At 54.3% G+C, this 15,141-nt stretch overlaps 1 protein-coding gene across 1 annotated transcript; it reads left to right on the forward strand.

Moving 5' to 3' along the window:
- The first annotated feature begins 441 nt into the window (after positions 1-441).
- On the forward strand, positions 442-8,214 carry LOC311188115 (pre-mRNA-splicing factor 38A-like). Its single transcript, XM_084259872.1, has one exon. It carries the CDS (start codon positions 2,668-2,670, stop codon positions 3,517-3,519), a length of 852 nt encoding a protein of 283 aa, XP_084115998.1. The 5' UTR covers positions 442-2,667; the 3' UTR covers positions 3,520-8,214.
- The last annotated feature ends 6,927 nt before the right edge of the window (positions 8,215-15,141 follow it).

The following is a 15,141-nucleotide window of genomic DNA, read 5'->3' on the forward strand; positions in this document are numbered from 1 at the left end:
GTGTGTGTGTTTGGGGGGGAGGGGTCCTTGTTCCATGACACCATCTGTTTCAACCGCCAGGAAGTAAGCCTCCTGGGATTTCGGTGGAGTGACTCATCAAGCTCCAAAGAGGGGCCTCCCCTGGTGGCGCAGCGGTTGAGCGCTGGGTTGCTTGAGGCTGCCTAAAGCCTCTGCAGTGATTCCCTGGCCACTGGCGAGGGTCCCACAAAAAAAAAAAAAAAAAAAAAAAAAAAGCTCCAAAGAGGAGAGAGAGAGACAGACAGGACAGACACACACACACACGCACACGCACACACATATAGACACGCGCTGAATACTAAAAGACTCACGTTAAAACGGCCACATCGGGCCTCCATGGTGGCGCAAGGGGTTAAGACGCAACCTATGAAGCAATCCACAGCCACTGCAGCACGAGTTCGATCCCCGGCCAAGGAGCTACCCACATGGCGCAGCAGACCTCTCCTGTCTCGCCCGCTGCTCCCCTCAGCAGTGTACTTCAGTCCATCTGCCTGCTCTGTTCCCCACTCTGTCTCTGGTGAATCCTATCACCACCCCTACCCCCACCCCCACCTTTCTGGCCTGTACCCCAGTTCTTGTATGCATAAATGAATATTAAAAAAATAAATAAAATGGCCACATCCCCTAATGCCATTTACAGATTCGATGCGCTGCCTCTTCCAGATCCCCGTGAGATTTTAAAGATATATTCTGAGGCAGGGATACTGGTGTTATTTTTAAAGCCGAGATACTGTATTTGTGGCTCAGCTGAAGTCGAACCCCAAGCCATGATCATGGAGGATAAGACTAGAAAGTTTGGGGAAGGAGGTGATACTGGAATTGTCAGGCCTAGTCTCCCAGCCAGGAACAGATCCCAGGCTGCAGGTGCAGCGCCAAGTCCCAGCCACCAGACCACCACGGGTTGGTGTGTCATGAAGCCGCAGCAGGACCTTCGCAGACGCTCAGGCAAGCAAGCGAGAAGAGGCAGGTTTGTTTAGAGAAAGAAAAATTTTTTTGAGGAGAAAAAGAACAGAAATGAAGTAGGACTCCCAGGCCATGAAACCAGGCCAGGGAGGGGCAAGGAAGCCAAAGTGGAGTCGTGTCTCAGGGAATATATACCTTCTTTCCCTCATTATTCTAAAGCTCCACCAGTGTCTTTGTGATTGGTTAGCTCTAGGCTTTCTCACTTAACCTGCTACTGAGCGGGGGATCTTTACCTTCCTTATCTAACAGGTGTGTCCCTCCCCATTTGTTGCATCTTCCCCCTTGTTTGATAGATTTATCTTTATGGCCCAGCCTCCCAGATGAGCACCCCTGCATTTTAGGGAAGAGAAAGTTCAACATCAGCTATTGAAGAAAAACAGGCTGGTGCCCACCAGTCTCAGTGCTGACCCCTTCTCATCCTCCCCCTTGCATAAATATCCCTGCACTCTGACAAAGGGGAGGACGGTGGTCTTCCAGACATGAGTCTGCTGCCCTCCTAATTTGTCCATAAATTAAACCACTCTCCATTTCCCCAAACTCCACCTCCCTTTATCACCTGGGGGAAACCAAAGCCAGCGTTCACAATGTTGTCCTTGGTCCTGGGATGTTTATTGTTCCCAGTGGAATTAGGTACATTCCTCTAGTTGTCCTTATCTCTGAAGCCTTCCTAAACTCTTCAGAGGTCCCCTCCTGCAAAACTGCCTAATGACCCTAACTTGCCCTATGTCTCAGAGGCATCACAAGGCCCAGAAGACATTGTCACATTGTCGTCAAACAATGGGGAGGGGAAGCACAGACCAGGTGGGGACAGGGAGATGGAGAGAGCCATTGTTAAACAATCACCCCGGCCCTTCCCCATCGACCCGGCCTCATATAGAGGGAAAAATGCTTAGGTGCCAGCCAGCCCTAGAGAGAATGAACTTCACAGCAGTTAACAGTCCCACAAAGAAATGAACCTCTCCGCGAGGCGATGAAGACTTCTTTGTCAGTGCCTTCTCTGCACTGGCAAGGTGCCACAGTGGCTGTACTGCCTGCCTGTCCCGCCTGCCTGCGACCGACCGACCCACCCACCCACCCGCCAACCGGCTGACTATGCAGGTGTTTCTCTTCACCGGCCTGATCCCTTCATGCCTCCCTGCCTCCCTGCCTCCCTCCCTCCCTCCCACTCTTGGCAAAGCAGCACAAGCAATACTGCCCACCTGTGACTAGGCAGGCCTCTCTTTTAAACAAACCCGTCCCTTACAGGGGCAGCTCTCTCTGCCACTTGTGTCTGTGCGAGCATCCCTAACTTCCCTTCCCTTTTTTACCATGAACCTGCCCCCTTGGGATAGAACCAAAAGGCCTCTGTCTGGTGGGGACCCTCACCGCTTATCGCTGAAAGGGAAGGCCCGAGGAAACTTTCCTCACAGGCCCCCCCCCCCCCCAACACCCAACACCTCCTCTTCAAACCAACATCAAGCCCACCAACTGCCAGGCTGCCTATACCGGTCGTTTGTGATGTTGCAGGCGCCACTCCTTGTCTTTCTTTTTAAAAAAATAACCACCCTTTGTTTCCAGTTTCGAGATGGTCGCTTAAACTGTTTAATTTTTTTCCCATCTCTCCCTCTCTCTCTTCGTTTTTTTCCCAAAAGTCCGGATGTGACGTATTAAAGGACCCGACGGAAATAGAACTGAAGGCATTCTGAAATGGCGAACTGTACAGTGAAGGATGCGCACAGTATCCACGGCACCAACCCTCAATATCTGGTGGAGAAGATCATTCGAACGCGAATCTATGAGTCCAAATACTGGAAAGAAGAGTGCTTTGGACTTACAGCTGAACTTGCAGTAGATAAAGCCATGGAGTTAAGGTTTGTGGGTGGCATCTATGGTGGCAACATAAAGCCAACTCCCTTTCTATGTTTGACCTTGAAGATGCTTCAGATTCAACCAGAGAAGGACATCATTGTACAGTTTATCAAAAATGAAGACTTCAAGTATGTCCGCATGGTGGGAGCACTTTACATGAGGCTGACAGGCACTGCAACTGACTGCTACAAGTACTTGGAGCCTCTGTATAATGACTACAGAAAAATCAAGATCCAGAAACCCAACGGAGAATTTGAACTGATGCATGTAGATGAGTTTATTGATGAACTGCTGCACAGTGAGAGAGTCTGTGACATCGTTCTCCCACGGCTGCAGAAACGCTATGTACTAGAGGAAGCTGAGCAATGGGAACCATCACCTGATCACTGCCGCAGGAGCCACCGAGACGTAGACAGACCCTGGCGCTCTCCCACACTGCGCTATAAGAGGAGTAGGAGCCAGTCTCCAAGAAGGCAGAGTCGGTCTCCCAAAAGGAGGAGACCCTCCCCTCGCCAAGAAAGGCATCAGAGCAGAAGTCCAAGAGGACATCGCCGTTGGACCCGAGATAGACGGCACAGATCCCGTTCCAAATCACCAGGTCATCATCGCAGTCACAGATGCAGGAGCCACTCAAAGTCTCCCGAAAGATCGAAGAAAAGCCACAAGAAGAGCCAGAGAAGGAATGAATAATGGAATCAGTCTGGTTTTAGTCCAAAAGGCTTATGGATGAAGGCGTCTGTGTGACGGGATTAAGAACTACTTCCGGGGGGCCTCCCCGGCGTCGCAGCGGTTGAGCGCTGGGTTGCAAAGCTGCCCGCAGCTTCTGCAGCGCCGGCCGATTTGATCCCCGGGCGGGCGAGGGTCCCGCATGGCGCGCAGACCTCTCCTGCCGCCCGCTGCTCCCCTCAGCAGTGTACTTCGTCAGTCTGTTACCGAATGCCGGCCTCAGTTTCCCTCAGCCAATAAAAGGAAACCGAGTTTGAGGAAAAGGAAAGCGGTTTTATTGGTCGACAAATGAGGAGGGCGGCAGACTCATGTCCACAAGACCGCCGTCCTGCCCTTTGGCAGTGGGCAGGGGTATTTATACTAGGGGGAGAGGGGCAGGGGTTCGCGAAGGGGAGGAGGAAGAGGTCCACACGGAGACAGGTGGGCGCCAGCTCAACACGGAGATGGATGGGTACCAGCTGGTTTTCATCAAGGGGAGGGGGAAAGTGTCAGCACAGAGATGGGGAAGGAGTCTTCAGAGGCCCATGGGTGTCAACTCATTCATTAAGGGAAGGGGAAGGTGTCTGCACGGAAACCGGTGAGCGCCAGCTTGTTTTTCTTCTCAAAGGGCAGGGGGGAGCTGCAACAAATGGGAAAGACAAGCTGTTAGTCCTCTTAATGCTAGATAAGGGGGAATTGCAAGAAATGGGGAAAGGACAAACTTGTTAACTGTATCAAGTCTGCCTGCTCTGCTCTGCCCTCTGGCTCTGGTGAATTCTCTCACCCCCCCCCCCCCCCCCCGCACTTCTGACTGTACCCAGTGCTTGTATAAACAAATAAAAAATTAAAAAATAAATAAAAAATGTATGGGGGGGGGAAGTTCCCCACGAAATAGTCATGATGATCCATTTCAGGGATGAAGAGTCAATCGAAAAGCTGTGACCGCATAAAGATCTTCTAGAAGTTATTTTCACGTCATTCAAAAGAGGGGTCAGTGAGGAATTGGCCTATCTGCCAGTAAGGGGGTGCTTCTTAAAGAGGGCTTCCGGGGCCTCCCCGGTCACGCAAGGGTTTAAGAAGGAACCTATGAAGCTATCCACCCACCGCCACTGCTGCCCGAGTTCGATCCCCAGCAGACCTCTCGTGACTTGCCCGCTGCTCCCTTCAGCAGTGTATTTCCATCAATCTGCCTGTTCTGTTCCCCACTCTGTCTCCTGTGAATCCTCTCACCTCCCATGCCTCTGGCCTGTACCCCAGTTCTTGTATGCATAAATAAATAAATAAATAAATCTTTTAAAAAAGAAAAACAAACAAACAAAAACTACAGACCCCGCATGGAGGCGCTGTGTGAGGACCAGCAAGACTTCTTACCAAACCTAACTGAAAGGTCTGGCAGGGACCAGAGTTGCTAGGGCGAAGAAGCATCTGGTAGGAAGCCCACCTAAGGACGAGAATGCTGCTGATAAATCTCGCCGTCCTCCTCCTCCTCCTCGTCTTTCCCTGCCGAACCTTTCACTAACTTGGCCTTCAACCCCTCTGCTGACTCAGAAGCTGCAGCACCCGACCCCCCCACCAATGTGTTTCCAAATGGAACCAGGATGTTATTTTCTCCTACCCCCGCAACAATGGGCTCATCTTTTCCAATTTCCCAAAGGAAGGAAGATGGGGTCGCCGCCGGCCTCCAGACCTCCCCCCCCCACCCCCATAGGCAGGTGACCTCAGCCTGAGATAATTCCCTCTTTCATGACCTTGACGTCTGTCATGCATCCCAGACCCAGTAGAGTCACTGTCATTTCTCGCAGAGGACAGGAGAATCGTGGAACTCTCGGCATATTTTTGCAGTCCTTCAATGCTGAGACAGGCGTGCGGGCGTGCGGGCGGGCGGGCGGGCGGGCAGAGCAAGAGAGACTCCAACTCTGAGAGAGGCAGAACTAACCCCCTTTCCACCGGTCAGGTGCCCATAGTTCCTGAGTCGTTGAATAAATGCATCTCCGTCTTTAAAATAAACTCGCTTGGATTTTTTTTTTAAGATTTATTAATTCATTGATTGATTTATGCATACAAGAGCTGGGGTACGGGCCAGAGATGGGGGGCGGAGGGGAAGGTGAGAGGGTTCACCGGAGACAGAGTGGGGAGCAGAACAGGCAGACGGACTGAAACACACTGCTGTTGGGGGGGCGCGGGGGGAGCAGGGGGCAAGACAGGAGGAGAGGTCTGCCTCGCCATGTGGGTTGCTCCCTGGCCAGCCGGGGGATGGAGAACTTGTGCTGCAGAGGCTGTGGACTGCTTCATGGTGTGGTGCTTAACCCCTTGCGCCACCAGGGAGTCCCAAACTCCCTTGCATTTTTGCGATTTTTTTCACTTCGCTACCTTAAAGGTTTTTTGTTGTCGTTCTCTCATCGCCAGGTCCTAATTCCTGAAGATAATCACGTTCATTAAAACGGCTGCGGATGAAACCTATCATGCAAGATTGAGGGAGGGGCGGGGCGGGGCGGGGAGAGGCGCCGGAGAGGAATACTCACCCATGTTAACCTTGCTACTAGATCCCTAGAGCCTTGCTACTCAAAGGAATGGACAGAGAGAGGATTCACTTGGCGTGGGGGAGGGGGTGGTCCTGTGAAAATGCAGATTGCGTGGCAGCAAAGCCCAACGTTGTGCCTGACTGAGGAACACACCCCCAAGCCCCCAGCACTTTAGGAGGAACAGTAGACTCTCTGGGGGAGGGGGACGAACGGGGAGGTGTGGGCCCCACGGGGGGGGGGGGGGGGAGCGTTTCCCATTCAAATGTAGAGCGCGCTCCTCCCTCGCCTCCGGAGAAAGGCGGAGGTTTGACCTAGGTAGGCCTGAGCTGGCGTCTCCTCCCAGGCCACCGCCCTCCCCGGCTCCAGTGCCAACCCCCCCCCCACCCCCCCCCTCGAGTCCCCCTCGCTGGGTGGGTGGGGGTGGGGGGAGGGTGTATGGTCCTCGGCTTCCGCAGGCCAGGCGGCAGCGGCGTCGGGCGAGGGCCGGCGATCTGTGCAATTCTCTTCAACCGTGAAACAACAGAAAAAAAAAAAAAAAAAACCAAAGTGTCCGCTCTTTGGCACTCTGCCCTGGTGGCAGGTCTTCTTTCGGTAATCACCACTCGCCTTCCCATGCTCTTCTAGAGAGTGCTCTCCATCTCTGCTCCCTGGCCTGAGCCCACCCGCTTCCCCCGGGAAAGGCTGGGTGTCCTGCAAACATTGCAGGCCGGCTAGGTTCATTGTCAGTTCTCGCAGAGGAAGGAATTGTGGCGCCTCTGGCATATTTTTGCATTCCTTCCTTTCATGCTGAGACGGGGGTGGGGGTGGGGGGCCCTACAGGCAGGTGGGCAGGCAGAGCCAGAGGGACTCCCATGCTGAGAGAGGCAGAACAGCGCTTCCACTGCCCAAGCCCCCTTCACACCGTGAAGAGCCCATAGCCGCACAGCCGATACTTTGTTGCAAACCTGTTGCTTGCTAGATGCCCAAATGTTGGAAAACATAGCGTTGCAACGTACAGGCTGTCTGTTGTGTGGAAGGCGAAAAGTAGCCTGATTTACTCATTTTCCTTACACTGGGTGTCATGGGCACAGAGTTCCCCCCAACCCAGTCTCCCCAAGGACAGGTCAGAGCCCCCCCCCCCCCCCACCCCCGCCCCTAATTTGGTGGGCGGGGTAGGAAACCCATGTGCTCACACAGGATTCCTGTAAAAAAGGATGGGGACAGGTGGCAGGATGCTAGGCGCCACCTGGAGGAGTCCGAAGTGAGCTCCACCGGCGCGACACCCAGTTTGTGGAAAATTGTAAAAGAAGAATCCCTCTGAGAGGTTTCACCTGCCTGGCAGTTTCTTTTTTCTTTAAGATTTGTTGTTATTTGGGGTCTCCCTGGTGGAGCAAGGGCTTAAGACGCAACCTATGAAGCTGTGCGCAGCCACTGCAGCATGAGTTCCATTTCCCGGCCGGCCAGGGAGGTGACCCGCATGGCGCAGCAGACCTCTGCTGACTCGCCTGCTGCTCCCCTCATGTAGGGTAAGGTAAGAAGTATCAGGGTTTTCTGCCCTCCCGCCATTAGGATAGAGGACGGAGCCCTGTGGTCCCGAATGCATGCCTGATGGCGGGCACCTGGAATAGGGTCTGGGCCTATGTAGATGGGATTCACCCGGGGCTGAGACTGGGCTTTCAGGGGCGGCGGCGCGGGGACGTCAGCAGAAGCCGAGCGAAGAGAAGCAGAGAAGCAGAAGCAGAACCACGCGAGAGCAGAAGCCGAGAGAAGGCCGGAGAGCCCAGATAGAGTGAAGACTTGCTGGGGGGGCCTCCCCGGTGGTGCAGCGGTTGAGCGCTGGGTTGCGAAGCTGCCCGCAGCCTCTGAGGCACCAGTTCGATCCCCGGCTGCTCCCCGGCCACCGAGGAGGGTCCCACATGGCGCGCAGACCTCTCCTGCCGCCCGCTGCTCCCCTCAGCAGTGTACTTTGGTCCTTCTGCCTGCTCTGCTCCCTGCTCTGGCTCTGGTGAATTCTCTCACCCTCCCGTGCTTCTGACTGTACCCAGTGCTTGTATAAATAAAAATAAAGTAAATAAATCTTTAAAAAAAAAAAAAAAAAGACTTCCTGGGGGGCTGGGAGGCCTCCCAGCCCCCCAGCACCCTTGCCTGCCGTGGTGCACCTGGTAAATCCAAATAAAAGCCTGCAAAAGTCACCGAGGGCTCCAGGACTCTGACTCCTCCTTTACCGTGTCTGCATGGGATCACAGAAAACCTGCCCTGTGCCCATTCCTGCCCTTACACCTCAGCAGTGTATTTCAGTCCATCTGCCTGTTCTCTTTTCCCACTCTGTCTCTGGTGAATCCTCTCACCCGCCGCCCCCCCCCCCCCCCCCAGCATCTCTGGCTTGTACCCCAGTTCTTGTATGCATCTTTAGGAAAAAGATTTGGTGTTATTTATTTACGCATACAAGAGCTGGGGTGTAGGCCAGAGGGGTGGGGTGGGGCGGGGCAGGGGCGTGGGGTGTGTGTGTGTGTGTGTGTGTGTGTGTGTGTGTGTGTGTGTGTGTGTGTAGGAGGTGGTGGTGGTGGTGGTGGTGGTGGTGAGAGTGGGGGAGCAGAACGGGCAGGATTGACTGACTGAAAGACGCTTGTTGGGTAAATGAACAAGCGTCAGGCTTTTCTGCCCTCCCGCCATTAGGACTGATGATGGATCTGCGGCCCTGAAGGCATGCCTGATGGCTGGCACCTGGAGTAGGGTGTGGGGGCATACATAAGTGGGTACACCTGGGCTGAGACTGGGCTTAGAAGGGCGTTGTCACGGGGACACTAAGGGAACGAAAGAGAAGAAAGGAAGAGCAGAGGCCACCAGAGAAGGCCGGACAGCAGCCCAGAAAGAGTGAAGACTCGCTGGGGGCTGGGAGACCAGCCAGCCTCCCGCCCGCGTGCAACCCTTCCCCCCTCCCCCCCCTTCCCCTTACCTGCCGTGTACCTGGTAAATTCAATAAAAGCCTGGAAAAGCCACCGAGGGCTCCAGGACTCCTCCTTCACCCGTCTGCTCGAATCATAGAGATCCTGCACCGTAACTTCCTGCCCGTGCAACGCTGCTGAGGGGAGCAGCAGCAGCAGCAGCAGCAGCAGCAGCAGCAGCAACAGCAGCAGCAGCAGCAGCAGCAGCAGCAGCAGCAGCAGCAGCAGCAGCAGCAGCAGGAGAGACAGGAGAGGTCCACTGTGCCAGGCAGCCATGTGGGTCAGCTCCCTGGCCGGGGATCGAACTCGTGCTGCCATGGGTGCCGATAGCTTGATAGCTTCGTAGTGGTGAAACGTAAGCCCCTGTGCCACCAGGGAGGCCCTCACCTGGTGGTTTCTGTAGCTTCCGTTCCGTTCCGTTCCCATTGCCCTTAAGCAGCAGCTCTCACCCTTTTGGACCCAAGACACAAATGAGAGGCAGAAAAGTGAGGTCTGCTAGATAGACCCAGCCAGGGAGACCACTCACCTATCTTGCCTGCCAGCCAGGACCGAACTGACTACCCCTGCTCCCAGCCCCCCATACACACTGTGGCTTTTAGTCTGGCCAAGCCAAGCTTAAGGGAGCTCTTATGATAGGAGGTGGGGTGGGGGTGGTGATGGAGCTGTTCTCATGGGGTCAGTCAACCGCAGGATCTACCGCCTCAGGCCTCGTCCTATGGCATGATCTGTGGCATCCGGTGTTTGTCGAAAAGCCGTTTTCCTTTCCTTTTGGTGGGGGTGTTGCGGGTGGGGGAGGTACGTGTGCATGCATACAGATGATTCAAGGGACCTAACTACCTACCTACCTACCTACCTACCTACCTACCTACCCACCTGTTAATGCGGTGCCACAAAGCGTAGGGGGTAAAATCGGGGGAAGGGGAAAGTGATCACGTTCAACAAGATGGCAGACAGGTTGATTATTTATCCGTAAAGTGGTTAACTCACGTGCGGACTTTGAGGTGGAAATACTTTATTCAAAATTTCACAGTGCTAGGGCCTCCCTGGTGGCACAGGGTTAAAGATACAGCGCTGGACCTCCCTGGTGGCCCAAGGGGTGAAGCTGGCTACCTGCCGCCTCTGGAACACGATTTTCCAGGCGGCTAACCCAGATGGTGCAGCAGACCTTGTCCTGTCTCACCCGCAGCTCCCCTCAGCAGCATATTTTCAGTCAGTCAGTCAGTCAGTCAGTCAGTCAGTCAGTCAGTCGGTCAGTCAGCCTGTTCTGTTCCCCACTCTGTCTCCGGTGAATGCTCTCACCCTCCCCCGCATCTCTGGCCTGTACCCCAGTTCCTGCATGCGTGCATAAATAAATCTTAAAAAAAAAAAAAAAAAAAAAAAAGGCAAGGGGCCTCCCTGGTGGCGCAGGCGGTTGAGCGCAGCGCTGTGAAGCTGCAGCCTCTGCAGTGACGGTTTGACCCCTACCGCCGGTCTCATGGCAAGCCGACCTCTCTCTCCTATCTCGCCCGCCGCTCCCCTCAGCAGTGCGTTTCGTCACTCTGCCTGTTCTGTTCCCCGCTCTATCTCCGGTGAACACACACACACACACACACACACACACACACACACACACACACACGGCCCCACCCACCCACCCACCCACCCACCGCGCATCTGGCTGGCCTGTACGCAGGCTCTTGTATAAATAAAATGAACCTTAAAAAAGTAAGTAAGTAAGTAAGTAAGTAAGTAAGTAAGTAAGTAAGTAAAATTTCTTTACCAAAAGAAAAAAAACAAAAAACTAAAAACAGAACGGTACCGTGCCAGTGCCATTTCCTTGTTCCTCAACTGTGCCACCTGGAGTGGTGGGTTCTTAGAAAACCCAGATGCAGATGCAGTGGGGGTGGGGGCGGGCAGGGAAGGGTTTCAGCTCATGTGACTAGGAAGCATCTGTGGGAATGCTAGCTAGCACAGCACAAAGGTGAATGGTCGTCCAGATATCCCACAAACCTCCCCTCCCCCCCACCACACCAAGATGGAAGGTGAAGACTTTGTTTTGTTTTATTTCATTCTTAAAGATTTATTTGTTTGTTTGTTTGCTTGTTTGTTTAGTTATTTAAGGGGCTCCCTGGTGGCGCCAGGGGTTAAGACTAAGATGCAAACTATGAAGCGCTGTGTTGCTGCTGCAGCACGAGTTCAATCCCTGGCCAGGGAGCTACCCACATGAATCCTCTCACCAACCCCCCCCCCCCCCCCCCGCTCCGGCTTGGACCCCAGTTCTTGTTCTCCCCCCCCCCTTTTTTTTTTTTAAAGATTTATTTATTTTTATATAAGAGCCGGGGTACAGGCCAGATGCGCGGGACGGTGAGAGGATTCACCGGAGACAGATCAGGGAACAGAACAGGCAGGCTGATGAAATACACTGCTGAAGGTGAGCAGTGGGTGAGACAGGCGAGGTCGGCTTCGCCATGTGGGTTGCTCCCTGGCCGGCAGGGGATCGTGCTGCAGAGGCTGTGGATTGCTTCATAGTGCGGTGCTTAACCCCTTGCCTTGTGCCACCAGGCAGGCCCCCATAACACATGTGTGTAATTAAAAGGGTTATTGTGTACATGTAACAAATGCCTCTCTAGTGTAGTTTAAAGGCCAGGGAAGGGCAGAGACCCACCCATTAAAATCGGTGCTTTCTCAGCCGTGTGGCGGTTCCTCGAAGTACTAAAAAGGGAGCTACTGGGGACCACCCTGGTGGCACAAGGGTTTAAGTGCGAACACCATGAAGCAATCCGCAGGCGGCATGGCGCAGCTGACCTTGCCCGTCTCGCCCGCCGCTGCTCCCCTCAGCAGTGTCTTTCAGCGCATCCGCCTGTTCTGCTCCCCGCTCTGGCTCTGGTGAATCCCCTCACGTCCTGCGCCTCTGGCCTAGCTACACCCCAGTCCGTGTATGCATACATAAATAACATTTTTTTAAAAAAGCACATAAAGACAGGAATTCAAAGGGATACCTGCACCCCTATGTTTATTGCAACGCTGTTTACAGTAGGCAAGATATGGAGACAACGCAAATGCCCAAAAACACATGGCTGAATCAAAAAGAGGTGGTGGTGTACGGACAAAATGGAACACTGCCCAGCAGCAATCCAAAAAGCTAAGCTCGTGCCATTCGCAGCAACATGGATGGAGCCAGAAGGGATTATGCTCAGTGAAATAAATAAGTCAGAAGGAAAGAGAAAAATTATAGGAGGTGTATAGGGGAACCCAATAAGGCTTGGATTGGGGGGGGGGGAGGAGACAACAATGATTTTAAACAAACAAACAAACAAACATAAAAACCCTAAATCCCAGGCAGTTTTTTTGCAGGTGAGAAGGGGAGGGAGAGGGGTCAACCCAAATCAGGGGAAGGAAGCCCACAGGGGACTATGGCGATGGTGCACGAGTGAATTGACGGTGGGAATTCGATGGGGACTACTACACCTGAGAGGAGAAAGGAAAGGACACAGTGTACAAAAGTGATCAATGATGTAAAATATATAAAAATAAGTAACATCATTAAAAAAAAAAAAATCTCTATGAGTAGGCCTTCCCCGATGGCGCAGGCAACGGTTGAGCAGCGCGCTGTGGAGCTGTCTGCAGCCAGCCTCTGCAGCGCCGGTTCGATCCCGGACAAGCCTGGGTGAGGGTCCCACATGGCGCAGCAGACAGACCTCTCCTGTCTCGCCCGCTGCTCCCCTTCAGCAGTGCATTTCGTCATTCTGCCTGTTCTGTTCCCTGCTCTGTCTCCGGTAAATCCTCTCACCCTCCCGCGCATGTGGCCTGTATCCCGGTTCTTGTATGTATGTTGGTTGGTAGGCAGGTAGGCAGGTAGGTAGGTAGGTAGGTAGGTATGAAATCAGTCCATCCATCCATCCATCCATCCATCCATCCATCCATCCATCCATCCATCCATCCGTCCATCCTAAAAAAAAAAAAAACCGCTATGGCTATGAAAGCCAAAATGAACGAACGGACTGAAAATGAAAATCTGGGCTTTCTTTTTCTCAAACAGTGTTTGGCACAACCCATGAGCTGTTAAGAGACTGACCGGCGGCGGGTGGTCGGTCGGTCAGCTGACAGTTTCTGGAAGTGCTGTCATGTTGTCTGTCTCGTTTTCACATACATAGTGGGCACAAAAGGTATCCTACCAGGGCAAGTGATGATGGATCACAGGTGTCAGGGTGAGAAATCAGACACTTTCCAAAAACTACCAAGGAGGCCATCTAATATAAACCCTCTCCCTTCCCCTCTCCTCCCCCTCCCCCGTCCCCTTCCCCTCTGCATGGGAGAAGGGTACAGATGGGTGGGTGGATGGGTGGGGAGGGAGGCAGGCAGGCAGGCAGGCAGGCAGGCAGGCAGGCAGGCACTTTTTCTCTTATGGCCAGAAGTGCAACGTGAGGGTGTCTGATATGATCGTGCTCTTTCTGAAACCAGGAGGGGAGAACACTTCGTCGCCACTGGCGGTAGCGGTGTCGGGTTTTGGGGCTCCTGGATTTGGGAGTTCCTCACCCCTTGACATCAGCATGAGAGGAATTCGCAGCCAAAGGTTTCACAGAAACCGAGATCAACTTTATTTGGAGACAGAATAACATTCAGAACACCCACCCAGCCGTGGGGGGGGGGGGGGGCGGCGTCCGCGAGGGCTGTGCAGAGTCCTTTGGAAGAGCAAGTGCAAAGGAGGATGGGGGGGGCTCCAGTCTCACAACAGGGTTCAGAAACTGCTCACTCCCTGGCTTGGTAGGGTAGGTACAGTGCGCAGGCGCCACACACCAGGGGCCCCTATTTGGCAGCAGTTTCTAAGCCACGCCCCCTCCTCTTCAGTGGGGTGTTGCCATGGTGTCAAACAGCCCCGCGGGGGTGGGGTGGGGTGGGGTGGGGTGGGGGTGGGTGGTGGCTGGGGGAAGCGTTTCAGGGTAGTAGTGCCAGTCTGTCTCCTTTAGGGGGAGGAAGTTATCATGTAGATTGATCTGCTTGCCCCTGTGGACCAGACGCCGCCACGCCCTAAGCCCTCCCTCCCGCCCGCCCGCCCTCCCTCCCTCCCTCCACCTTAACTTCGACTCGCCAGGAATTAAGTCAATGTCAAGTGGAAAGCATATTTCTGGCGATGGAGACTGAGAGTAGAAAATTGGGGGAAGGGGGCATCACAAGGCCAGAAAATGGCTCACCCAAGGCCAGAAGGTGGAGGTGAGGGTTGGAGTGATGAACACCGACACCATGGTGAAACAAGCTATATCTACGTATGGAAAAGTCAAGTCTCCGGAGGGGAGGCACAGACCAGGTGGGGGCAGGGAGATGGAGGGCCATTGTTGAGCAATCACCGGTGTCCTTCCCAATCAACCCAGTGTAATTTTGTTTCCCCCAGTATAGCGGAAAAAAGTCCTTAGGCGACAGCCCTAGGGAGAATGAAATTCACAGCAGTCAACAGTCCCTGGAAGGAACAAACCTCTCCCAAAGCGATTGTGAATGAATGCCTTCTCTGCCCTGGTAAGGTGCCACAGGCCGCCTGTGACTGACTGAGGGGGGGAGGGGAGGGGAGGGGAGGGGAAGGAGGGGGGAGGGAGGGAGGAAGAGAGGGGGGGAGGGGGGGGAGGGAGAGAGAGCGAGAGCGAGAGCGAGAGAGAGAGAGAGAGAGAGAGAGAGAGAGAGAGAGCGCGAGAGAGCGAGAGAGCGAGAGAGCGTGAGAGGGAGAGAGAGAGAGACAGAGAGAGAGAGCGCGCGCGCGAGAGAGAGACAGAGGGAGCGCAAGAGAGAGAGCGAGAGCGAGAGCGAGAGCGAGAGAGAGCGAGAGAGAGCGAGAGAGAGCGAGAGAGAGCGAGAGAGAGAGAGAGAGAGAGAGAGAGAGAGAGAGAGAGACTAACAATGCAGGTGTTTCTCTTCACAGGTGGCTCCCTCCACCCCCCCCTACCCCCCCCACCCCCCCACCCCTGCCCTCCCGCCCTCCCGCCCTCCCGCCGATCCCGGGCTTGGCATCACGGCCTGCTTTCTTCCGGGGCCAAGGCGGGGATCGGCCTTTCTCGAGGCGGCGGCGGCGGCGGCGGCGGCGGCGGCGGCGGCGGCGGCCGTTATACCCTCCTGTGTGAGCTGGGAGAAAAGAAAAAGGAAAGGAGTCATTCACAGGCTGTTTGGGGGTGCTCGCCCACATGCTGTGTGCACAT

Source organism: Talpa europaea (genome assembly GCF_964194135.1).
Source record: "Talpa europaea genome assembly, contig: HAP1_SCAFFOLD_257, whole genome shotgun sequence".
Classification (NCBI taxonomy): domain Eukaryota; kingdom Metazoa; phylum Chordata; class Mammalia; order Eulipotyphla; family Talpidae; genus Talpa; species Talpa europaea.

Excerpts from the sequence above, each read along its gene's own strand:
- LOC311188115 (XM_084259872.1), top strand. The coding sequence starts at position 2,668 with ATGGCGAACTGTACAGTGAAGGATGCGCACAGTATCCACGGCACCAAC.